Source organism: Podarcis cretensis, assembly GCF_951804945.1.
Source record: "Podarcis cretensis genome assembly, chromosome: 14".
Taxonomy (NCBI): Eukaryota; Metazoa; Chordata; class Lepidosauria; order Squamata; family Lacertidae; genus Podarcis; species Podarcis cretensis.
In genome coordinates, this window is record NC_137183.1 from 54283551 (window position 1) to 54308337 (window position 24787).

The 24787-nt window shown below is 47.0% G+C and overlaps 1 protein-coding gene across 2 annotated transcripts in view; it reads left to right on the plus strand.

Moving 5' to 3' along the window:
* The window catches only part of WIPI2 (WD repeat domain, phosphoinositide interacting 2), a 29544-nt gene extending 18440 nt beyond the window's left edge, over window positions 1-11104 (plus strand). The window contains exons 4-12 of one of the 2 annotated variants that reach the window (XM_079953906.1): window positions 366-462; window positions 935-1032; window positions 1143-1235; window positions 2615-2685; window positions 3028-3135; window positions 4371-4535; window positions 5294-5401; window positions 7000-7097; window positions 8840-11104. In XM_079953906.1, coding sequence (XP_079810032.1) covers window positions 366-462; window positions 935-1032; window positions 1143-1235; window positions 2615-2685; window positions 3028-3135; window positions 4371-4535; window positions 5294-5401; window positions 7000-7097; window positions 8840-8952 — 951 coding nt within the window. In that variant the 3' untranslated portion in view covers window positions 8953-11104. Of the gene's footprint in view, window positions 1-365; window positions 463-934; window positions 1033-1142; window positions 1236-2614; window positions 2686-3027; window positions 3136-4370; window positions 4536-5293; window positions 5402-6999; window positions 7131-8839 lie in introns of both variants that reach the window. The other variant, XM_079953905.1, reaches the window with a different exon arrangement.
* Window positions 11105-24787: the final 13683 nt, after the last annotated feature.

Here is a 24787-nt window from a genome sequence, read left to right on the forward strand (position 1 = left end):
TTATTTATTTTGAGCACAGATATTTTTGTTGTGCTGGGCGAGGTGATAATTGCACTTCCTTCTGTCCCAGAACACAAACACACATTGCTTGTAGGGCGAAGAACAGTCAGGATCTTTCTTGAATTGAGGTCAGGATCAGGTGAGGCCTCCTAATAACAGGTGATCACAGTTGCCTCGCCTAAATTGTGGGAAAGGAGGATTTGCCTTGCGCTTCTAAATCAACATAATCCAGGCTGGCAGATTTTAAAACTGCCTTCACTAGTCACTAACTTCCTTCTGTAGGAAGCTTCACTCCGAAGGTTTTACGCTGCTTCAGGATTTTCTCTTCATTCTCTTCCCTCTCCTTTTTTTATTTCCCTCCTCAGCGATTGATCGTGTGCTTAGAAGAGTCTCTTTACATACATAACATCCGGGACATGAAGGTGTTGCATACCATCAGGGAGACGCCCCCCAACCCCGCAGGTAAGGGAGACCATTCTCTATTTCCCACACATAATCTTTGACATAGTGAAAGCACCACCCAGCTGTAATTCTGCTAGGAGGGTAGCTCAGTCAAGAATTAAATTTGTGTTTGTATAGTCGACCCTCCTGGTTGCATATTCTTCAAGGGGCAGCAGCATATGAATACAGACATAAATGTGCTGGTTCTCTCCCTGTTGTCCTTCTGCTGGCAGGTGTTTGCTCCAACAGGCCTTGGGGAACTGACTTTTTAAAGGAAAAGGCTGTGTGGTTTTTAGCTTTTTGTATTTTACCAGCGCTGTCCGTGCAAACTGCCTTGAGTCCCAACCACAAGGCCACCTTAAAATGCTCCCTGTCACCCACAGGAACTCCAAACCCTGTCCTGCAAGCCTTGGTGATGGCTGCTTTCCCTTCCCAATCCTCCTTGATGTGTTTGTAGCCTGAGGCAATGCCCCCCTTTTCTCTCTGTCCCTAGGCTTGTGTGCGCTGTCCATAAACAACGACAACTGCTACCTGGCCTACCCAGGCAGTGCCACTATTGGGGAAGTCCAGGTCTTCGACACCATAAATCTGGTGAGGTTCCGCAAGCATCTTTCCTGCTCCTGTGCCCAAGGAGATCTTCCCTGTTTGGTGCTGGCTGCGCCTGTGCTAAGCTCTTGTGCCCCTTTTTTCTTCTTCTGCAGAGAGCTGCTAACATGATCCCTGCTCATGACAGTCCTTTGGCTGCGCTAGCTTTCGATGCGAGCGGCACAAAACTGGCCACGGCGTCGGAAAAGGTGAGGGCCTGATACACTGACTTCCGTTTTGAACGGGAACAAAGGCAGCATTTCTGTGTGGGTTTTTTGAAAGAGTGAGTTGAAGTGCCCAGAAGCCTCCTGCAGTGTTTCTGCTTGGGAATAATCCAAAATGTCAGCCCAAACCTCTCACCCTCCAACTTAGGACTTGAGCCGCTGTTTCAGCTATGAACACCCTGTCATGCTAAGCTGTGCATTGGTTCTTTTTATCAGGTGGGGTTCTGCCCGCCTTTTAAAGTATAGCTGTATTGTCAGGGCTTTTCCTGCAGTGGTACTATGTTATTCCTGATGATCCTTCTCACAGATCCTGGCAGGAAATCTCTCCTGTTTCCCCTGTCCCACCCCACAGTAGGTACAGTGCTGTATCTTGGAATTAAACTCTGTGATGCAGTAGTGACGTTGATGACAGTCCTACACTTTCCAAGCTTGCTCATCCTCTCAAATTAAGGTTACCAGACGTCCTCCTTTCCCGGGGACAGTCCCCAGATTTACAAATCATTCCCCTGAAAACTCATTTGTCGTCCCAAGTCTTTGCTGGCAATGAATACCAGTCTGTTCTTAATCTGTTTGCTTTTAATTTACTGTTTTGTTTTTAATTCCATTGGTGTTGGTTTTATGACAATCCTTACGTTGTGCTGTGCACAGCTTTAGTCTTATAAATAAAAGACGATGTGAATGTCTTCTGCATGAAGGTTTTAAACCCCAGTGGACACGGCCAAGGATCTAAAAATTGCTCTTTCGACCCCAGCCATTTTGGTTCCTCTCAGTATAACCGGGGTGGGGAACCTCTGGGCTGTGAGTCAAAGGTGGCATACCAGACTTCCCCATTTTGCTTGACAGGCCATTGTGGAGAAGCCACACACCTCTGTACCTGATGTCAAAGGTGATGGTGCAGGAGGGGCGAGGCTGGGACTTCAGGGGAACACTCAGGAGCTGGAAGTGGGCTCCGGATTGTTCCTTCTGTTGGAGCAAGGCAGGAGCAGGCCTTGCTCAAGGAGGAGGAAACTGTTTCCATTAAATCGAAACAGCTGTTTGAAGCCTTCCCAGCCTCTTCTCCCATTTCCATCTCCAACACTGGGGGTGGAAAGGAAAAGCCTAGGGAGGCCTCCAGAGCCCAGGGCTCCTACCACCCCTGGCCACTGTTGTCTCCATGCTTGGGAACCCCACACAAGAGAATTTTGACAGGCAGGCAGGTTGACCTGCCTGTCAGAGTTGGCTCACAGGGTGGAGACAGCCAAAGATCTCTCTCTCAGAGCTAGATAGGTTCAGCCCCTCTGCTCTCGAACTATATTGGGACTCTGCAGCAGCTATTTTAAACTGAACATTGAAGTCTTTGTTTCTCACCTCCTTTTTCCCAACAGGGGACGGTGATCCGGGTATTTTCCATTCCAGAGGGACAGAAACTCTTTGAATTCCGAAGGGGTGTGAAGAGGTGAAGTAAAATGCTCAGTCTCAGAATCTTGCTCTTTGCAGGAGGTTCCCCCCCCCCAACACACATATACCTCAGCAGTTGAACCTGTGTCATAGGTAGCTGTGTTTCTTCATGGCGGGGGGAATCCAAAATCTGCAGAAGGGCGAAAGCTTTGTTTTGCAGCAGGAAGCAGTGAGCAAGTTTTCGGGTGCCTCAGAATTCCCCAGCAGTTAAATGGGTGGGACCCTACCTAGGCCACTGTAGAATGTGGAGCAGTTGCCTCTGTCTAGCTGCCGCCTCTTCTTCCTCCAGCTGGGATGTGGGAACTGACCGGCTGTTTTCTTTTCTGCTTATTCCCTCCAGGTGTGTGAGCATCTCCTCTTTGGCCTTCAGCATGGATGGCATGTTTCTGTCCGCATCCAGTAACACGGAGACAGTGCACATTTTCAAATTAGAAACTGTGAAAGAGAAGTAAGGAAACCTTTCTTTCCACAGCTGCCCACTTAGATCCAGGGTGGCCATAGGGTGGGCTGCAACTCAGCTCTGATCTCTCAGGCTAAGGGCTTTCAGTGTGGCTGGGTGTGTGTGTAGGATTTGCCACGTTCCTCTCTTGTTTCGGAATATTCTCCCCAGCCACTATTCATCAGGCCCCTAAGTTAAATAGAGCTTGTGTCCAACTAATGTAGGCATGTTCAAAGTCCGTATCAGGGGCCTAATCCGGCCTGCCGGTCAATTTAATCTGGCGCCTGTGGCAAGGATTGAAGCTCAACAACTTCAATCCTAAAAAAAGCTGAACAACTTTGTGGGAAAATTGTAAAAATAGCTCAGCAACTTTGGTCAGCCCTCACACATGTTCACTTCATCAAATCTGGCCCTCTTTGAAAAAAGTTTGGGCACCCCTGAACTAATCCATACCAAGAGTAGACCCATTTAAATCAGTTGTCTTAGGTTTGTCACATTCATTGATTTCACTGGGTCTGTTCTGAGCATGACTGAGTGGTAAGTAGGTCATAACAGTGGTAGCTTTTTAGGAGCCAGTTTAAATCTAAAAAAAATCCCAACCTTTTGACGTGCTGACTCTAGGGTAACTTGCTTTTTGCTTATATATTGTCCAGGATAAATGAACTGTTCTTCCTTGTTCAGAATCGTTACTACCTGTTGTGAGCATCTGCAGAGCTCTATATTTGTTAGCAAAGCAGGATATAATAAACACTTTTGATAAATATTCGTTTTGACGTAGAATCGGGGTGGAACTGGGCTGTTAAGGCAGTGTGCACACACAACAACCAATGATACCGTTTCTTTAAAATTTGTGCTGTTTGTTGACATAAATATAGGATAATTTTTAAGGCCACCTTGTTTTGAAGCAAAAACCCAATGCAAGCAGTGCTCTAGTAAACTGTATAGTGGAGAGAGAACATGAAAGAAAAGGTTTTTAAAAAATTAAATAAATCTGCCTTTGGAAATAAAGTAAAGCTAGATCCATCTGCATCTCCAGAGGCAGAACGGGGAAAGTCCCATCTTTTCTGTAGAGGCCAGTCTATTTCCCAAATGCAATGGAAGACTTGTGCTAATGTCTTGAAAGAGCAGCTGAAGCTTAGAGTAAGTTATGCTTCTGCCTGTGGCTGTAAGCCAAGACATACTCAAATATGGCAGAATTGTTAAGTGGTGCAGGTGTAATTTCCACTCTCCTTCCTTTCTTGCAGACCTCAGGAAGAGCCCACGACTTGGACGGGTTACTTTGGGAAAGTCCTGATGGTCTCCACAAACTACCTGCCTGCCCAGGTGACAGAAATGTTCAACCAAGGCCGAGCTTTTGCCACCGTCCGCCTCCCTTTCTGTGGGCACAAAAACATCTGTGCATTGGCCACGTAAGTATGGGAGCGCTGGGTGGGGAGGGGACTTCTCCCCACATCTTTCACAAGCACCCTACAGGTAGAGGTGGAAAGGAAGGCCACGTGACCCTCTCAACATGTCTGTGTTTGTTTGTTTTTAACAATTATACTGCATTTGGATAATGCACAAAACCCAGGTTCCTTTGTGCACAATAGTGAGGCTTGTGAGGCTTAATTGATCAGCTGACAGCAAAGTCCTGTGCATGTTTAAAAGGGTAAAGGGACCCCTGACCATTAGGTCCAGTCACGGACGACTCTGGGGTTGCGGTGCTCATCTCGCTTTATTGGCCGAGGGAGCCGGCGTACAGCTTCCGGGTCATGTGGCCAGCATGACTAAGCCGCTTCTGGCAAACCAGAGCAGCACACGGAAACGCCGTTTACCTTCCCGCCGGAGCGGTACCTATTTATCTACTTGCACTTTGACGTGCTTTTGAACTGCTAGGTTGGCAGGAGCTGGGACCGAACAACGGGAGCTCACCCTGTCACGGGGATTCGAACCGCCGACCTTCTGATCGGCAAGCCCAAGAGGCTCAGTGGTTTAACCCACAGCGCCACCTGCATCCCCCTGTGCATGTTTACTCTGAATTAACTCCCATTCGGTGCAGTTGGACTTACACTGATCTTTGTAAAGTGAACTTAGCTGCTGGGAGGAAAGCAGCAACTTTAAAAACCACACACACATAGTTTAATCTTACGTAGTAAGGTTTTTAAACTTGACTAGGATTTACTTGTAGAATCCAGAAGATCCCTCGGCTGCTGGTAGGAGCTGCAGATGGGTACCTGTACATATACAACCTGGACCCCCAGGAGGGAGGCGAATGCACCCTGATGAAACAGCACAAGTAAGTCTCCTGTCCTCCTTCCTTCTTGTGAGATGCTCCCATATTTTTGTTTTGAGATGTTCCATTTCAGAGCTAGGGTGAAGCATTGCCTTCATACAGGTGGCTGTGGTAGCCATACAGTGATGCCTCGCAAGACGAAATTAATCCGTTCCGTGAGGCTCTGCGTATAGCGGTTTTTTCGTCTTGCGAAGCAAGCCCATTGACGGCTTAGCGGATTAGCGCTATTAGCGGCTTAGCGGATAAGCGGCTTAGCGGCTTAGAAAAGGGGGGGGGGAGGGAAAAAAACCCGCAGGAACTCGCAAGACATTTTCGTCTTGCGAAGCAAGCCCATAGGAAATTCGTTTTGTGAAGCACCTCCAAAACGGAAAACTCTTTCGTCTAGCGAGTTTTCCGTCTTGCGAGGCATTCGTCTTGCGGGGCACCACTGTAGTTAGTTCTAAGGCACAGTTTGCTAATTTTAATTCTGTCATATTTTTACACCACCCTTCATCAAAGAAACGTGTCGGGGCAGTGTACAGCATATGTACAACTGTAATGCAGAACAATAGGCCCAATGCCTACAACAATTTTAAAAAGCTAGCACAAGGCTGAGCAAAATACACTGTCGTGAGTTGGGAGGGGTCAGCCTGGATGATGCCCTGAGTCCTTTCCAGTTTTGGGGATCCTATACCTGGCGGTAGAAGGCATGAGAGCAAGGTTGCCAAACCAGTCCCATTGTCTAAGTCCAAACTTTTTTCAAAGAGGGCCAGATTTGATGAAGTGAAGGGCCGTGAGGGCCAACCAAAGTTCTTGACCTTTTTTAAGGATTTTACCCCATAATAATGATCTATTATTTATACCCCGCCCATCTGGCTGGGTTTCCCCAGCCACTATGGGCGGCTTCCAACAAAACACTAAAATACAATAACCTATTAAACATTAAAAGGAAATAGACTGCCACAGGGGGCAGATTTAACCGACCGGCGGGCCGGATTAGGCCCTCGAAACAGACTTTGGACATGCCTGGTCTAAGCAATGGCTTTGGCTGACCCGTTAAACATAATTTGCATAACCAAAGAATGTGTCGTAGAGCAAATGGGTGGGCCTTTCACCTGCCCTCCTTTAACTGCTAGGTAGGAGAGCCATAGCCAGAGTAGTGTGTGTGAGCTGAGCCAGAAGCAGGCTGGAAGCTGGACACACAGAGATCCGCTTGCTCTGTGCTGGATCCAAAGCTGCGACTGATGAAGGAGACTGATCTGTTGTAGCGTTAGTGCTGTGAGCCCCTCCATCTTAGGCTCAGGTCGTACAGGTTGTTAATACACGGCGAGTATTAACCGCTTTCAATTTTAACCTGAGGATTGTCATTTGTCCAGTTTTAACTTTAATTTTAATTTATATGAATTAATTTTGGGTTGCATTTGAATCGATTGATTGCTTGTTTTTATGCATATTGTATTATTTATATGATGTTAGCCGCTCGTGAGTCCAGCTCCGGCCGGGGAGGGCGGGGTACAAATAAAAATTTATTATTATACGTGTAGATGAAACCATAAAGACAACACGGTCTTTCTTTCTAAGGATTGCATTGGTCACCATTCGCTCTCTGGTTCTTACCATAGGCTGGATGGCAGCATGGAGCCAGGCAATGAAATCCTAGAATCGGCATCGCACGACCGGCCGCTAGTAGCACAGACGTACAGCACTGCTGTGACTAAAGGTACTTACGTGCCTTCTTCGCCTACAAGGCACGGTAAGGATGGGACCGGGGTGGCTGAGTGAGGAGCCTGCAAGGGGGGTGCCCACAAGTTCCACGTGGCCTTCCCCATAGGGCATAGAATCATAGAATCATAGAGTTGGAAGAGACCACAAGGGCCATCGAGTCCAACCCCCTGCCAAGCAGGAAACACCATCAGAGCACTCCTGACATATGGTTGTCAAGCCTCTGCTTAAAGACCTCCAAACAAGGAGACTCCACCACACTCCTTGGCAGCAAATTCCACTGCTGAACAGCTCTTACTGTCAGGAAGTTCTTCCTAATGTTTAGGTGGAATCTTTTTTCTTGTAGTTTGGAACCATTGCTCCGTGTCCGCTTCTCTGGAGCAGCAGAAAACAACCTTTCTCCCTCCTCTATGTGACATCCTTTTATATATTTGAACATGGCTATCATATCACCCCTTAACCTCCTCTTCTCCAGGCTAAACATGCCCAGCTCCCTTAGCCGTTCCTCATAAGGCATCGTTTCCAGGCCTTTGACCATTTTGGTTGCCCTCCTCTGGACACGTTCCAGTTTGTCCGTGTCCTTCTTGAACTGTGGTGCCCAGAACTGGACACAGTACTCCAGGTGAGGTCTGACCAGAGCAGAATACAGTGGCACTATTACTTCCCTTGATCTAGATGCCATGACTCGCCTTCCTTGCCCCTTGGGAGAGGAAGACCACCCTGGTCAAGAAGGCCGCTTGAGCCACTCGGCCTGGTCCTTTCTTTGCTCCACTCCTTGTCAGAGGCAAGAAGTCAAACATCGCATCCCCCTTTATTATGAATAAAGCATTGACAAAGCTTGAATGTTATGTAATCCAGTCTTTGGGGAACGGGCTGTAATTTAGTGGTAGGACAGCGGCTTGGCATGTAGAAGGTCCCAGGTTCAATCCCTGGCAACATCTCCAGGTTGGGCTGGGAAGGTCCCCCTGCCTGGAACCTCGGAGAGCAGCTGCCAGTCTGTGTGGACTACACTGGGCTAGATGGACCTACCATCTGGCTTAGTATAAGGCAGCTTTCTGCCTGCCTGCCTGCCTGCCTTCCTGCCTTGTATTGTTATGGTAATAAATGTATTAAAATGAAATGAATTGAAATGAAATGGGGCACAGGGATACCCAAGCCAACTGACCATTTTAAAGAGCATTCATTTCCCCTCACCTGCACTCCAGAGTGCTGCTATGTCAGGGTGGCTTGGCCCAAAAGGCTGAGCAGTTCAAATGCCACTTTCAGGAACTTGGGGTTGCGCTGCACCAAGGGTACTTCAGTCCCTTTGGGTCTCTGGGTAGGGAGGGGAAGAGGCTGTTGACCCCTGAAGCCACCTCTGCCCCATCCTGTGTTCTGCCTTCAGCCTCTGTCTTGGCCATACCCACCCCTACTGTGGCCAAACTGCCTGGTGTCACCGTGGACAGCCAAGCCTTTTTGATTACCTGGGTCTCCAGAGATAGCACTTGAGGCTGCCATCCTAAGCATTTTTTTTAGGAATTAAATTGAATTTCCCTCTTTGCAAGCATGCTTAGGCCTGCATGGCAAGAGATCTTCAAGTATCTGTGTTTGGGTTGATGCTGTGGTATGTGATGCGTAATTTCCTAGTGTAGCCTTTGCCAACCTACTGCCTGCCTGGTTGGCGTGGGCTGTCCATATGTGTATCTGTGCCCGTCTCCGTGTCTGCCTCCTGAAACCTTGTGCTTTGCATTCATCTTCCAGCCTATACCGAGGACCTGGGTGCGGTTGGTGGCGCTTGCCTGGAAGAGGACACCAGCACCCTGCGGCTGGACGAAGACAGCGAGCACCCCCCGATGATCCTTCGGACGGACTGAACTTTGACCTGTGAACTCCACTCCTGAAGCCGAGGACGCAGGCCTGACCCCTCTGGAGGATTATTGTGTCTGTGCTGCTACGAACCTTGACCCAGGCTGAGAGCAAGAGGGAGGACGGCGGACGACTCTGAAGTCATTTTAAAACAAACACACACACAAACCATTGTAGCCGTAATGCTGATTTGATGCCATGGAGGTGGGGGGGGTAGGGTGGGGGGGAATATATGGTTTCACTTCAGTGGCTTTTAAATCCTGCTTTACCTTTTAGCTGTGAGGATATATGCATATATATTTTTTGTCGTTGTTCCTGTTGCCAAAACCTGCTCTCTCTGTGCAGCCTTCGGCACCTCCTAGCTTTGCATGCTGCCTTGTGCCAAGCAAGCAGATCACTTCATAACGAAGAAGTTTGCCGAGTTCTGGGGTTCTCTCTCTTTTTTTTTAGAAGACAAATACATGTACATAAATAACACTTGGCATCCGTGAAGGGAGGAGCAGCAAAGTTTGCTTCTGGGTGCTTTGACTTCTTCCAGTGCTCTTCAGCCTGGGGATGGTCATGGATGATGGGGGTTTGTAGTCCCTCCACATCTGGGTGCCCAAGGATTTGAAGGACATTGGCCTATTCTACTCGGACAAAGGTTCCAGGTAGTTTCTTGCGCATGGGCTTTCGGTTGCAACTCCTAGAAACATGCAGCGATCTCTCTCAATTTTTCTTTTCTCAGGTTCTTCCCATCACACAACCTCCCCCCTCCTGTCCAGCTTCACAGTTTATTCCCTCCTTTCTTCCCCGCCTCCTTCTCTCCTCCTTTTTCCCTGGACCATTTTGTTAATTAAAAACTCCTTCTAAATGCTGCCTTGCTTGTGGGACTGTTGTGTTCTCTTCCGCAGAGGGGATGGTGTGCCTCTGCTCTGGATCTTGCTTCTTTCTCTCTCTTTGGGGACGTGAAATGGAGAGAGTGACCAATTCAGGCTGGACATTCTTTGGGAGCAGGGGAATCTTCTCCCTTCAGTTCTGTCTTTGTCTGAAAGTAGGGTCAGAGTGTTCCAGTTTCAGAGGTGTTGGCCAGTTAACTCAGAAAGCATCTTCATCCTTCGGTCCTTCATGTCCATCTGCTCATCTTGCTTCAATCCTTGCAAAGCCTTGCATCCTCCTTCAGCTGGAGCTCCCTTCACAATCTGTCGGCCCTGCTCTCTTGACTTCTCCCTCTCCCGCGCCACCTTCAGATGGCCACTATTTGAGCTTTCCCCGAGTTCCTCCAGGGCAAAGTGACATGCAGAGCCGCTGTCGAAATCCGCCGCCCTGTTCCTGGTACTCTCCATCTGCCTTCACACCCTGCACTGTGGTACCACTTCAGTCAGTCATGGCTTCCCCCCACAGAATCCAGGGAGCTATAGTTTGTTAAGGGTGCTGAGAGTTGTTAGGAAACCCCCTTACAGAAGTACAATTCACAAATGGTTGCACCACCCTGAGAACTGCAGGTCTGCGAGGGGAGGGGGTGGTCTCCTCCCAGCTCCCAGAATGCTTTGAGGGAAGCCATGCCTGTTCCAAGTGGTATTGTAGCGCTTTAAATGCATGGTGTGAATGTGGCCTCACTCCGTAGCCCATAGTGGGGCTTGGGAGATGGATAGCATTGGGTACTGAAACATGGGGCAACTTCTGCCATGCAGCACTGGAGAAGGGAGTGCTTGCTTCTGTTTCCAGGGTTGGCCCTGTGATCCCTCATGTAGTTGTGATTCCAGTCAAGGACCCCAAACCTCCCTCTGCAGTCCGTGGCTGCACACCTGAGCTACAGCTCATGCACCTGTGTCTCAGTCTTCATCCCTTGGCTCCCAGACCTCTCAACCTCCAATTCTTTATGTAATCTCCCACCTCCTGACCGCTGGAACAGCAGTTCCGGCGTCAGGAGGAGGGGCAGGTTTTTGTGGAACTGCAGGGACTTGCGAGGAAGTGACCAAAGCTGGGCAAAACTGCCGCCCTCTTTTACAGAGCTGTAATGTGCCTTTTTTGGTTCTTAACCTTCCAGTTTGTTTTCAGTGAGCAGCAATGTGTGTGTGGGTGTGTGCGTGCAAACCCTTTGGGTGTGAACCTCTTGTTTTCCTTAGATTGTCAGCCAGCTTTCTTTTTTCTTTTTCGATTAAATTATTACTCACTCTCCCTTTTTTGTGGCGTTCTCTTCCAGGCAACGAAAGAATCGTGAAACCCAATACGATGGCACTCTCGAGGAAGGGAAAATGGGTTTACCTCAAGGGGGAAAGGGAAAACATGCCCGTGGGTTTCCAGGCTCAGTTCAGGCAAGAAAGAATGCTCTTTGTAAAACCGAGCGAGCACCCAGTGCATTTTGCTGCCCAGGTCTTTATCCCACCCAGCAATACTTAAGCAGAAACTAATATGAAACAATGCTTTGTAATGACATATATATATATATATATATATATATATATATATATATATATATATAGTGGCTTGATTAATGGGGTGGGGAATGCTTCAAATCTAGCAACATTTAGTAGTGTGCTTTTGTACCTCCCAGCATCTAGCAGTTTCTCGTTGTGCCACTAGATGGTAAACCTCTCCTGGTTTTTTTTTTGGGGGGGGGGGGCAGAATGCAGCTATAGACATCATGCGAAGTCATGACTGCACCACAGATTATTGGGAGGAAAACCTTGTTGCTCATACAGCAGCCATGGAAAGACAGGTAGCGAGTCGGTGGCGCTATTCTGCAGAAGGATGTTTGCCAAGATCAGGAAGGAAGGCAATGCTTGTGTGAGCAGCAGATGCAGGGTGTGGTCAAGGCCTGGGGGCTGTAAGCTCCCTCTTCTGACCTCTCCGTGTGACCCTTGGAGCACTTCCCAGGCCAGATGCCCCACAGGCTTTGCCTCTCGGGTGTCTTGTCTACCTGGAAAGCAGTGGCAAAGCGTGGGTTGCCAGCATCCAGGGCAAAGCAAGTATCCTTGGCACTGCTCGCTGATAGGCTGGAATAGGGGTCGGCAACCTAAGGCCCATGGGCCAGAAGCGGCCCATGGAGGCCGTTTAACCAGCCCACAAGCTGCCCCTGAACCGATCCGCCCACTCAGTGATACCCTGCACGCTACACTAAACCGGGACAGCGTGGCGCGGGCACCCATGGGCACCAAGCACAACAGAGAGTGGGACGTGGCATTGGTTGGGAATGGGTGTGTTTCTAAAAAGCCTGTGCAGAGTGCGCCCTAGCAACTGGTTGTCGCCCAAATCCACTCTGCAGTCTTCCCACACAAACACTGGGAGATTTTCCGTGAGGGAGAGGGTGTGCTCTTTTTTATTTATCATTGCTATCTCTTTTGAAATTTTGCACCCCTACGAATTTTGCATCCAGCGCAACCATCCCTGTAGCCCTGCCCATACTACCCCACTGCTGAGAAATATCCTTAGACATACAGTGTGAGACTCGGGTTTGAGCCCCACGTTGGGTCAAAGTTTTCTGCCTTGCAGCAGGTTGGACCTAGATGGTTCTCCTGGTCCCTTCCAGCTTTACGGTTCTGTGGTCCGAACTCTGATGATGCCTCTTGCTTGTTTGGGGAGAATACACAGAGGGGTGGAAATTAGGCTACTATGGTATAAAAGCAATATTACCCTATTTTTCGCTCTATAAGATGCACTTTTCCCCTCCTAAAAAGTAAGGGGAACTGGAAAGGGCTCTGTTTCTCCTCCCGCTTTGCTGGAGAGGCGCTGAGCAGAGAGGGAGAGAATATTTTTTTTCTTCTCTAAAACTAGGTGCATCTTATGGTCGGGTGCGTCTTATGGAACGAAAAATACGGTAGTTTTCATTGCTCCGCCTGCTTTCCCTTCTCGCCCTGCAGAGTTGCTCAGAAGGAAATGTGCCCCACAGGATGAAAATAGTTCCCTACTCATGTTAAAGGGGGCTACCCTTCAGACCCAGGGTCAGCGCTAGGGGATATTTTTGGGGGAGGGAGGGTTTAACAGCCAGTCCCTTTCCCCAGGGAATTCAAAGAACAGTCACTCTGCAAGGGGAATAGTGGTCTACTAACTTTATGCACCTGTAGAATCGTAGAATTGTAGGGTCCAAGGGAACCCCAGAGGCATCTAGTCTAACCTGCAATGCAGGAATTGCAGCAAACTACAGCTCCCAGGATGCTTTAGCCACCCAGAGCGGCTGGGGAAACCCAGCCAGATGGGCGGGGTATAAATAATAAATTATTATTCTTATTATTTAGGAGGGGAAGCTACAGTTGCTTGAAATGTCTGGGGTGGATTTGGACAGAGAAAATGGCTAAACGTAAGCCATCGAGACGTTGGCTGTTTTGAGCATCCTGGAGCAGGATAATTCCATTTGAATCCAACCCCCTTAAAAACAAAACTGTTGTTCAGTCTGAAAGAAAACTTGCCCAAAGCAGTTGAAATATGGAAGAAAGCTGAAAAGCAAGGGCCTCTTCTCTCTCCCTCCGCCACTACCCCAGTTCTCATTTGATGTTCTCGTTGAACTCCTTGCAATCTTAATTAGGAGTAATTGAACATCAAAGGTATTAACATGGGGATTCAGGCAACGAAAGGGCCCCTTTTTGTAGATGACGAGATTGTAGGGTTTTTTTCTCTACAGTAAGAGCTGACATGATTTTGAAACAAGTTAATGAACATGACACTTTTGTGGAAGGCAGGGAATAAATTAGACCGGGGTTGGGGGAGGCAGGCAAGAATCTGCAGCCTTCATTTCTGTTGACTCAATATCCATGCCGGAAAATAAACACCGTTAGCTTCAAGTCACTCCTGCTAGCGTTAAATATCCAAGAGATCAGGATGACCTTTAAATGAAGAAAATGAGAATGTTTTCAGCGGCCAAACCTTTGGCTGGATCTTTTTCAAGCCAGCATTTGAATGCTCACCTTCTCTCCCCCCCCCCCCCACTGCATCTCCTCGCCATATTTATACATTAATTATCAGTTATTATGTTTATATTCCTTTAGTGCAAGGAGCAAAGACGGATTACATAGTCCCCACCCTTTGGTTTGCCTGCATCCCACCAACGCAAAAGGATTTAACTCTGATCATTAGCTGATGAGCGTGGTTCATTTCTGGGGGAAATTAAGTGAAGTATTTTATTGGGGGGGGGGTAGTCTAGATGGTGCCCTGAGCACCTTCCAGTTCTTGGGCTCCTGTACCCAGTGAGGATTAGAATCTAATAGAAGAGCCTATTGCTGAACATGTCGAACAAGATTCTTTGTAGGACCTTAACTGGCCATGTGAGTGTCCTCACCAGCAACCCCAAAGAATGATCCAAGTTGCAAGAGCTGCAATTGAACGATGGGACCCTCAAGGCTAAGGGGTGGGCCTTTCCTTCCCCCTCTCTCCTAGCTGCTAGGTAAGAGAATAATAGCTGGTGTGAAAGCAGCCTGGAAGCTGGAGACACAGAGACCTGCTTGTTCTGTGCTGGATCCGAAACTGAGACAAATGGAGAAGCCAGATCTGTCAGAGTGTCAATACTGCGAGCCGCTCCATCATATGCTCAGGTTGTAAGGTAAAGGGACCCCTGACCGTTAGGTCCAGTCGCACATGACTCTGGGGTTGCATGCTCATCTCGCTTTACTGGCCGAGGGAGCTTCCAGGTCATGTGGCCAGCATGACTAAACCACTTATGGTGATCCAGAGCAGTGCACGGAAACGCCGTTTACCTTCCCGCCGGAGCAGTACCTATTTATCTACTTGCACTTTGAGGTGCTTTCGAACTGCTAGGTTGGCGGGAGCAGGAACTGAGCAACAGGAGCTCACCCCGTCACAGGGATTCGAACCGCCGACCACCTGATTGGCAAGTCCTAGGCTCTGTGGTTTAACCCACAGCTCCACCCGCGTCCCTTTGCTCAGGTGGTATGGATATGTAAATGAAACCATATATCCTGAAGACGCCGCAGTCTCCGCTGACCGATGTTCCAAGTAAACCGAAATGAATGAATGAATGAATTCATTTACGTCAGCCATTGGCCGTAGCGATAAAACAATGATACAATGTACAAAGAATATAAAATAAAAAGTCAATTATATAAAATAACATTCTGGGGTTTTGAATCAATAGTCAAATATTGGGTCTTCTTCTAATTGCCCCAGCTAAAAACCTTGCAACCTTTGCTGTCACCTGCTCATCTGCCAAGAGAAAGGACACGTTGGCAGTGCTGGACAACCCGGAATGGACAATGAAAAGAGGGGTGATAATCTCATTCCTCAAGTCTTTATTAAGAGTGCAGGCCAGAAGGACATGTGCCACCGATTCGGTACTGCCATCTCCACAGGGACAAAAGCGTTTTTCGTGTGGAATCTCTTGGAATTGTCCCTCAAGTACAAGCGAAACCCGGGATGAGTGCTTGCAACCCCTGGGGTTTCTTCACTGTTCAGAGATTGGGGTGGCTGGTAACAATACAGTGGTACCTCGGGTTAAGAACTTAATTCGTTCTGGAGGTCTGTTCTTAACCTGGAACTGTTCTTAACCTAAGGTACCACTTTAGCTAATGGGGCCTCCTGCTCCCACCATGCCGCCGGAGCACGATTTCTGTTCTCATCCTGAAGCAAAGTTCTTAATCGAGGTACTATTTCTGGGTTAGCGGAGTCTGTAACCTGAAGCATATGTAACCCGAGGTACCACAGTATCTTTCTCCCTCTGCCCCGCCCCCCCAATCCCACACTATCTTGCTTCTGTTAATTACCAGCACGCTCTGAAAGAACAAAGTTGCTCCAGGAACGGCAGAGATTCTTTTGCAAAAAGAAGTCCAGCCCTCTTGCCAGCTAATTAAGGTAAGCTTTGGATGAGGTCAGCTTCGAGCCAAGGAAAGATTAAAATTCAAATCACAAACAGGGCTGAACAAAAGTTTAAAAGCTGCAGCTCAAAAAAAGAAAGAAAAAGCGATACCAAGGGCCCTGGCGATTTCATTCCCATTATGCACCTATCTGTTTATTTTAGGGCACAACCCTATTAAGGAGTATTGAGGACTTTTCAGCCCCATTGATCTTGGTAGAGATTTATAGAGCAACCCACTACATGCCTGCTCATAACTAAATATAAGACGCAGTCTTTAAGACAGGCTTAATTCTGCTGATTGCAGTCACTAGGGGGCTTCCAGATTCAGTGTTATTTATGTATTAAAAATACATACTTCCCTTAAAAAATAAAAGCCAGGGTGCAAGAAAATATAAGGGAAAAAATACCTTAAACGGTAACCACTATGCCGCCATTGGCTCACGATCATGTGGATCAGTTCAGAATCTTTTCTGCACACTTGTGGAATAGTTAACCCAAGGGTAGGCAAACTAAGGCCCAGGGACCGGATCTGGCCCAATTGCCACCTAAATCCCACCTGTGGATGGTCCGGGTGTCAGCGTGGTTTTTACATGAGTAGAATGTGTCCTTTTATTTAAAATGCATCTCTGGGTTGTTTGTGGGGCATAGGAATTCGTTTTCTTTCTTTTTCAAAATATAGTCCGCCCCCCCCCCCCCGAAGGTCTGAGGGACAGTGGACCGGCCCCCTGCTGAAAAAGTTTGCTGACCCCTGCTTTAACCTATGGAACTCCCTCCCCCAGGAGGAAGTGAAGCCTGTCAATTTGAATGGACAAATTCCCGCAATAAAAAGCTGTCAGTGGCTACTAGCTGTAATGGTTATGCTCTGCTTTAATGGTTAGAGGCCGCAAGGCTTCTAAAAACCAGTTCCTGGAAGCTGCAAGACCTGATCTTCTGTTCGAATCCTGTTTACGGGTTTCCCACCATGGCTTGCCACTGTGAGAACAGGATGCTGGGCTAGACAGGCCACTGGGCTGTTTTGGCAGGCTCTCCTTATGTCCTTATGAATCTCCCTTTCTGTATCCATCCTTGGTATTCTCTGCAGTGCCACTCAAGGTGCCAACCTCTTTGGTTTTGCCTCAAGTGATAGACGCTGCCAACGTCATGGGGCGAAGGGGAACCCGGAGCCCTGGGTGAGAAGCTGGCCTGGTACATATAACAAGTACCTATGGGACCGCCTCTCCTGGTATGCCCCACGGAGGACCTTAAGGACCACAAATGACAACACTTTGGAGGTCCCAAGTCGCAAGGTGGTTAGATTGGTCTCAACTAGGGCCAGGGCCTTTTCAGTACTGGCCCCGACTTGGTGGAACGCTCTGTCACAAGAGACTAGGGCCCTGCGGGACTTGACATCTTTCCGCAGGGCCTGCAAGACAGAGCTGTTCCTCCTGGCCTTTGGTTTGGACTCAGTCTGACCCTTATGTTTCCCTCCCCTTATGGTCTTGATCTATGGGCTACTTTTTTAAATGAGGCTGCATTTTAAATTGCATTTTAACCTGCATTTTAAATTGGGGTTTTCTCCTATTATGTTTTTAGTGTAATTTTACTGGTGTTAGCCGCCTTGAGCCTGGCTCTGGCCGGGGAGGGCGGGGTATAAATAAAATTAATTATTGTTGTTGTTGTTGTTGTTGTTGTTGTTGTTGTTGTTGTTAGTCTTTGCACAGACAAACTTGGCAACTTGTTTTGAAGGCCCCCCTCCCATCATGACAGACAAACAAAGACTGCAAGGGCTGAACAAGCAACAAAGGGGAGCAGCCCTGAGCTCTTGCCTCCCATTATTTTCTGAGAAAAAATATTTAAAATAAAAGAGGAGAGGGGGGAGAGAGAGATGAAGACTTTTTAAAATGTCGTATTAGAAGCACTCTTTCATGTGCCCCGGCTGAACAGTCATTTGCATATCAAGAGGTCCACATGGAACACTTGCTTTCATATACACGCCTAAATTAAAATAACTTTTGAAGCCATTAAAATATGCAAAGGGAAACGATCGCCCCCCCCCACCTCCTGTCATGTGTTCTTTATCTGTTCCATGTTGTTGTTTTTCTAATTGGGAAATTACTCGGGGTTTATTCTTTATTCTTTTTAAGGAAAATTAAAACTTTTGTCACATCATACGGCACTAGTGTGTGTTTTTCCCCTCTTTCCAATTTGCATTTAGAAAAAAGTCACCCTCCAATTCGGCTTGCAGAAACAAACATGAGTATCTTATTTCAAACCACAACGCGGTCATTTAGAACAGCAGCTACGTTGGACAGCCACCCGCTTACACAGAAGTATTAGAAAATAAAGAAAAAGGGTTAGTGGCATCCATTTTTAAAAATCACAAACGGAGCCCAGCATCTGCATTAAAAACAACTCAGAATAAATGGTGTTTCAAGGGCTGTTTCAGGGCAGGACCAATGGAGCCATAGGGAAGCGAGTCTCGCCAATCAGGGGCTACCACAGAAAAGGCCCTGTGTCAGCTACTGATCCTACTTAACACCCATCAAACTAGCAAAGATGTACAAAATGAAAAATAAGAACTGTTGGAAATGCAGTGTAAAAGACGGAAATTTTCTCCACATGTGGTGGTTGTGTGACAAGGTGAAGACTTTTGGGGATAGTGTATATAATGAGTTAAAAAAGATATTTAGGTACAACTTTTATAAAAAAACCCAGAGGTATTTTTCCTAGGAATGGTTGGAGAGGACATTAAAAAGGAAGATCAGAAATTCTTCCTGTATGCCACAACAGCAGGAAGACTACTCCTCGCACAGAGATGGAAACAACAGGATATTCCGACAATTGAAAAATGGCAACAGAAAGTATAATAGCAAGGCTAACTGGAAGAATCCAACAGCAGGATGATGAGAAATTCCAAAAAGAATGGTCCAAATTTATGGTATACTTAGATAAAACTGTACCCAAAAAAAAGACACTCACAGGACTGAAATAAAACTCATAATGTTTATTGTAAACATTTGCTTAGACCACAAGACGTAATGCTGTAATATAATAAGGAATGTACGTCTAAAGTATAATACAAAAATTTGTTAAGGAATTATGGACATTTATAGAATGTATATATAGTAATCATGCTCAAGTAAGAGCAAGGTAGAGAAGCCAGAAGAGGGGTGGAGGGAAGTTAATTCGGATAAGATATAGATTGAAAGGAGAATAATATTGTTAAGCAGCATTGTGTTTAAGATATTTGGAAAAAATTAATAAAAATTATTGGGGGGGGGGGAGGTGGCCCCACAAGGAGACCCTCTGAGGCTGATCTTGTGGGATGCATCATCACTGAACCAGTCAAATACAACATTTCCTGTTTCCTAGAGTGGACACACAGGGGAATGTTGCTCAGACCGGGAGGACTTCCTGTCATACCTGCTCTGGCTCATCCTCCCTCTGTGTGTGACCAGGTAGATGGGTGTCACCCTAGCAGACCCTACAAAAGGGCTAGTCACGCAGCCATCTTCCTCTTCGGCTCTTTCTGGTTCTTTTGCCACCTTCCTACATTCCTAGAAGACCTCCATTGGCTCCCAGTATGTTTCCGAGCACAATTCAAAGTGTTGGTGCTGACCTTGAAAGCCCTAAATGGCCTTGGCCCAGTAGACCTGAAGGAGCGTCTCCACCCCCATCGTCCAGCCCAGACACTGAGGTCCAGCTCCGAGGGCCTTCTGGTGGTTCCCTCCCTGGGAGAAGCCAAGTTACAGGAAACCAGGCAGAGGGCCTTCTTGGTAGTGGCTCCCGCCCTGTGGAACACCCTCCCATCAGATGTCAAAGGGGAAAAACAACTACCAGACTTTTAGAAGACATCTGAAAGCAGCCCTGTTTAGGGAAGCTTTTAAGGTTTAACAGACCACTGTATTTTAATATTTTGTTGGAAGCCACCCAGAGTGGCTATGGAAACCCAGCCAGATGGGTGGGGTATAAGTAATAAATTATTATTATTATTATTCCTCTCTTCCGACTCTTAGCCAGCAGCACATGGCTCATCCTTACAGAGGATGGAAGCTACAGGGTGGAAAGTCTGAGACCTAGCTCAGACTTCTTTTCTGTGCAAATGTAACTGTAACCGCAAGACAAAGCCTGCCTTCAGAGCAGGGCCAGATTTAGGTTTGATGAGGCCCTAAGCCAGGCTTCCTTGGCCCTCCAGATGTTTTTGGCCTACAACTCCCATGATCCCTAGCTAGCAGGACCAGTGGTCAAGGATGATGGGAATTGTGGTCTCAAAACATCTGGAGGGCCGAGGTTGAGGAAGCCTGCCCTAAGCTACTGAAGGTAATGAGGCCCTTTGTATGTCCAGCTGTCCTTTGTCAACAACAAATTAGGTGAGCTTTGCTGGGTGGAGCAAGTTGTCTTGCTTGGAGCTCTCCGAGGTCCTGAAAGGTCTTCTCTGCCTGCTCGTCGTCATGGCCAGGAACCTCTAGGAGTCGCAATAGATATAGGACATAATATAGATTTGAATCTCGGGGGGGGGCGGGGCTTCGGAAGAGCGATTTGAAGTTCACTGCCTGTTATTCTTTGAAGGAGAATTACATGAAAATGATTTATAGATGGTATTTAACTCCAAGCAGACTTGCAAAAATGTTTAAGTCCAAATCAGGTAAGTGCTGGAGATGGAATGAGGTTGAGGGTATGTTTCATCATATGTGTTGGAATTGTAAAAAGGTAAAAGAGTACAGTGGTACCTCGGGTTAAAAACTTAATTCATTCCAGAGGTCCGTTCTTAACCTGAAACGGTTCTTAACTCTGAAGTGTGCTTTTGCTAATAGGGCCTCATGCTGCCGCTGCGCTGCTGGCGCTTGATTTCCGTTCTTATCCTGGGGCAAAGTTCTTAACCTGGAGCAACCACTTCCTGGTTAGCGGAGTTTGTAACCTGAAGCGTCTGTAACCCAAGGTACCACTGTATTGGGAAATGATATATTTGTTGTTGTTTAGTCGTTTAGTCACGTCCGACTCTTCGTGACCCCCTGGACCAGAGCACGCCAGGCATTTCTGTCTTCCACTGCCTCCCGCTGTAGCACCCTGCTTGTGGTTAACGCTTGGTCGAACTCATGCTGGTAGCTTCGAGAACACTGTCCCACCATCTCGTCCTCTGTCGTCCCCTTCTCCTTGTGCCCTCCATCTTTCCCAACATCAGGGTTTTTTCCAGGGAGTCTTCTCTTCTCCTGAGGTGGCTAAAGTCTTGGAGCCTCAGCTTCAGGATCTGTCCTTCCAGTGAGCACTCAGGGCTGATTTTCTTCAGAATGGAGAGGTTTGATCTTCTTGCAGTCCATGGGATTCTCCAGAGTCTCCTCCAGCACCATAATTCAAAAGCATCAATTCTTCGGCGATCAGCCTTCTTTATGGTCCAGCTCTCACTTCCATACATCACTACTGGGAAAACCATAGCTTTTACTATACGGACCTTTGTTGGCAGGTTGATGTCTCTGCTTTTTAAGATGCTGTCTAGGTTTGTCATTGCTTTTCTCCCAAGAAGCAGGTGTCTTTTAATTTTGTGACCGCTGTCACCGTCTGCAGTGATCATGGAGCCCGAGAAAGTAAAATCTCTCACTGCCTCCATTTCTTCCCCTTCTATTTGCCAGGAGGTGATGGGACTAGTGGCCATGATCTTGGGTTTTTTTTATGTTGAGCTTCAGACCATATTTTGCGCTCTCCACTTGAATTGAAAAAAAATGTTTAAAAGTACCTTTCCAAAAAAACCAGTCCTTTTTGTAAATTAGAAAATTGTATGTATGTGTGTTTGTGTGTGTGTGCTTATAAACCTCCAGGAGTCCTACAGCAGGGTCCCCAAAATTGAGGAGATAGACCCACTCTCCATGCCCTTCCGATTTGGGTCCACTGGCACTGTTATTAATTAACTGATTGATTATATTTATCCCTCTGAACCCCAGGGAGGCAATCCTGCCACCGGACTCAGATCACTGGACTACAGACTCCTCAGAGGATCTGGAAAGAGATGGGGAACTTTGTTCAAAGGGGTCCCTTGAAACCCCAGGACAAGGGACAAGATAGAAAAGGCACTGGCCAAATGTAGCACTCGGTGAACGAATTTCTCATCTTAACGATGTAGCTCAGATTATCAAACTATTCCTGTTGCTCCGAGACACTGCTAGGGAAATTTGCTTTTTCTGCCTCGACTGCAGGGCAGCAGACTCTGTTCCTGACCCAGCTGACATGTTTTAAATTTACTAATGACTTCCAAGTAATCCTGAAATGACTTGCAAATATGTGGTTTGCATAGCCAGGAGCTCAGTTAGTTCAGCCGTTTGGCTCCCAAATTAACAAGTGGCGTCATTTGTGCTCTTAAATGAATTCTTTTCTCTTTCATTTTTTGGAGTGAATACACGCTGCACAAAAGTGAAAAGTCAAATTTGTAATCTTATTTTATATGCATGAAGTAATTTCTGATCTTATTTTGAACCGGGCGACATGTGTTTGGATCTGCCGTTTGTGTATGCATGACGGCAAAAGCTAGCAAATAAATTGGATTTGGATGCAATTTGTATTTGACTGTCTGTGGTCTTTCATTTGTTGGCAGCGAGATGAAGCATGGCATTGTTTTTCTTCTGAATTAAAATGAGAGGCATACTTTGTGTCTACAAGAATAAGCATCCACTGGCCTTAGGGTAGACCACCTCCTAGTGGCCAGCACCCAAAACAACATCCGCCTACCCCACTAATTCGCAAAGCAGTTTTACAAATAGTGCTTAAGTGCTTGTGTGACTGGGCACGGGGCCATCCTTCACAATGGCTCAGTGCAAAAGATGCTATATTGTGAGGTCAGCCCCCCCCCCCCCCAGTCCCTCTTGGGACTTTGACATCCTGCCACGCTGTTGGCTGCAGTTACAAGGAAGCAGCAAAGCATATTTTTATGAGGTTTTTTTTTTTGGGGGGGGGTCCATCTAGATGATACTATGAGTCCCTTCCAGGGCCTACTTCAAATCTAACAGAAGAGGCTGCTGAACCATCTAAGCCAGTTCCTTTGGCTGGCCAGTTCAAAGAAACAATTTTTATGATATTTTTTTAAATAGAAAATTTACCCATGAACTCTCAATCTACCTTCCATGCTCCAGGCCCTCAATCTCTTCACAACTGTGCACATACTTTACCTATAATGTGTGGGAATGTTCAGGGATGCAGGAGAGGATATATTGTTTGATTATAGCCTTTCCAACTTGTGTTAACAAGTTCACAATTTAGCAGAGTAACATCCCCCCTTTTAAACTCACAGCGGATGCGTTTGCTCAGGCTTGCTAAAGCCTCTATAATAATTGTTCTGGTATTCTCCCCTTATTCCCTCATAAAAGATAAGACATGACACAGTCTTCTATAAAAGTATAAAATGAGTTTACTCACTCACATTCTGTTCACAGTTGGATCCCAGAAGCCAGACTTAGCTTAGAAAAGTAACATACACCTGGAAACTATCTCATAAGAAGACAGTCCCTTTGTTGTCTCTTGGCTGGAGGCCAAGAGAGCATCTATGGCTAAGCAGATGTTGCATCTTCGATGAAAGTAGTCACAGAGAAAGAGATGGCTGCCCTGCCCTGTGCTTTTGTCCTTACCTGCACAGGTGAGGCCCCGCCCACCTCTAGTCACATGCAGAGGAAGTCTGTCCCAGCCCAGAAGGAAACAGGAAGTTTACTTGCTGGCTGGACAAACACTCCTCCTCATGTGTAAACATGTTCACTCTAGGAATGTGGTACTTGACTGCTCCTGTGTTTCACATCCCACATAATGCTGCTACAAATTGCATAAAATTCCTGCTGGGTCTGTTCCTATTGAACAGGTTATATACCCCTCAGTTCCTACATTCCAGTCATGGGTTTCATCCTACGAGGTTTCAGGAATGCCTATTTGATTGCTATTTTGTATGTATTGCCTAAACACCAGCTTCCAGGTTGGGTATTTCATCACTTATCTGTAGGACAGTGTTATATTCTGAAAGAATTTATCAACTTGCAGGACAGACCCTTCAAATATTGGGGGGGGGGAGGGCTAAGGGACTTCGGCCCCTATGCGTTGGATTGTGAGTGCGTGTGTTTGTAGTCTGCCAAGTCATCTTCCTGTTCTAGGTTGGGGGCAGGAGGAAGAACGAAAAGCGAAATGTCTTTGGATCAATTTTGGCTCAGATCTCAAAGCATCAGCCGATGTGGCTGCAGCTGCTTCCTTGCGCCTGCTGTGCACTGTGGAAAGGCAATGCGAGGGCCCTGCTGCCAACATGGAAAGGGTTGGGTTTGCTTTTTCTTGGGGGGGGGGCTGGTGGCAGGAGATAAGTGTCCCCCTGCAGTGCTGTGTGGCTGAGAAGGAAGGGAAGATGGGGCCTGACCTCACCCGAATCGTCACAAACATGTTATCTTCAGAGAAGGGGTGTTTGAAGGAAAAAACCTGGCTATTTTTAGCTCTTTGCGTTTGTTCGGAGAGGGCTTTGCTCGTCTGCTGATCGCTTTCGGGTGAGATGTGGCATTTACAGCCAAGAGATAAGCTTAGGAGGACGGCACACAGGCAGTGATGGAGAACACAGGCCAGTGGAGTGTGTAATCCTCTCTTTTTGGGGGGGATTTTTAATGTAAATTCTGCACCCAGAAAGTGTGACTTCCCTGCCACCTGTATGCATTAGGCAAATTGAGCAGATTTGCATCTGTTTTGCTTATGTTGCACATATTTTCCCCTCTGCACCTGCCATTCATGGGACAGGGCCAGAAACCGGACCCCTACACTCCATTATCCTCCGATTCAGTTTAGAGAGAGGGACAAGGCTTATTAGGCTTCGGTTTGGAACCACCAGCTTGCAGTATTGGACAGAGCAGGGAGATTTACGCTTTTGAGAAGGATTTCAGCTATCTCTGTATGCAGATAGCTTGCTACTGTTTATTAGCGGCCTTGAAATAGGCACACTGGAATTAATCAGATTAATGAATGGATTTGTTAGAGTTTCAGGCTGTATGATTAATAGGTCAAATTCTGAATTAATGCCAGTGGACAAGTGTACAGCACCTGTTTTGCATACGAACTGGGAATGTCATTTGTGCCCA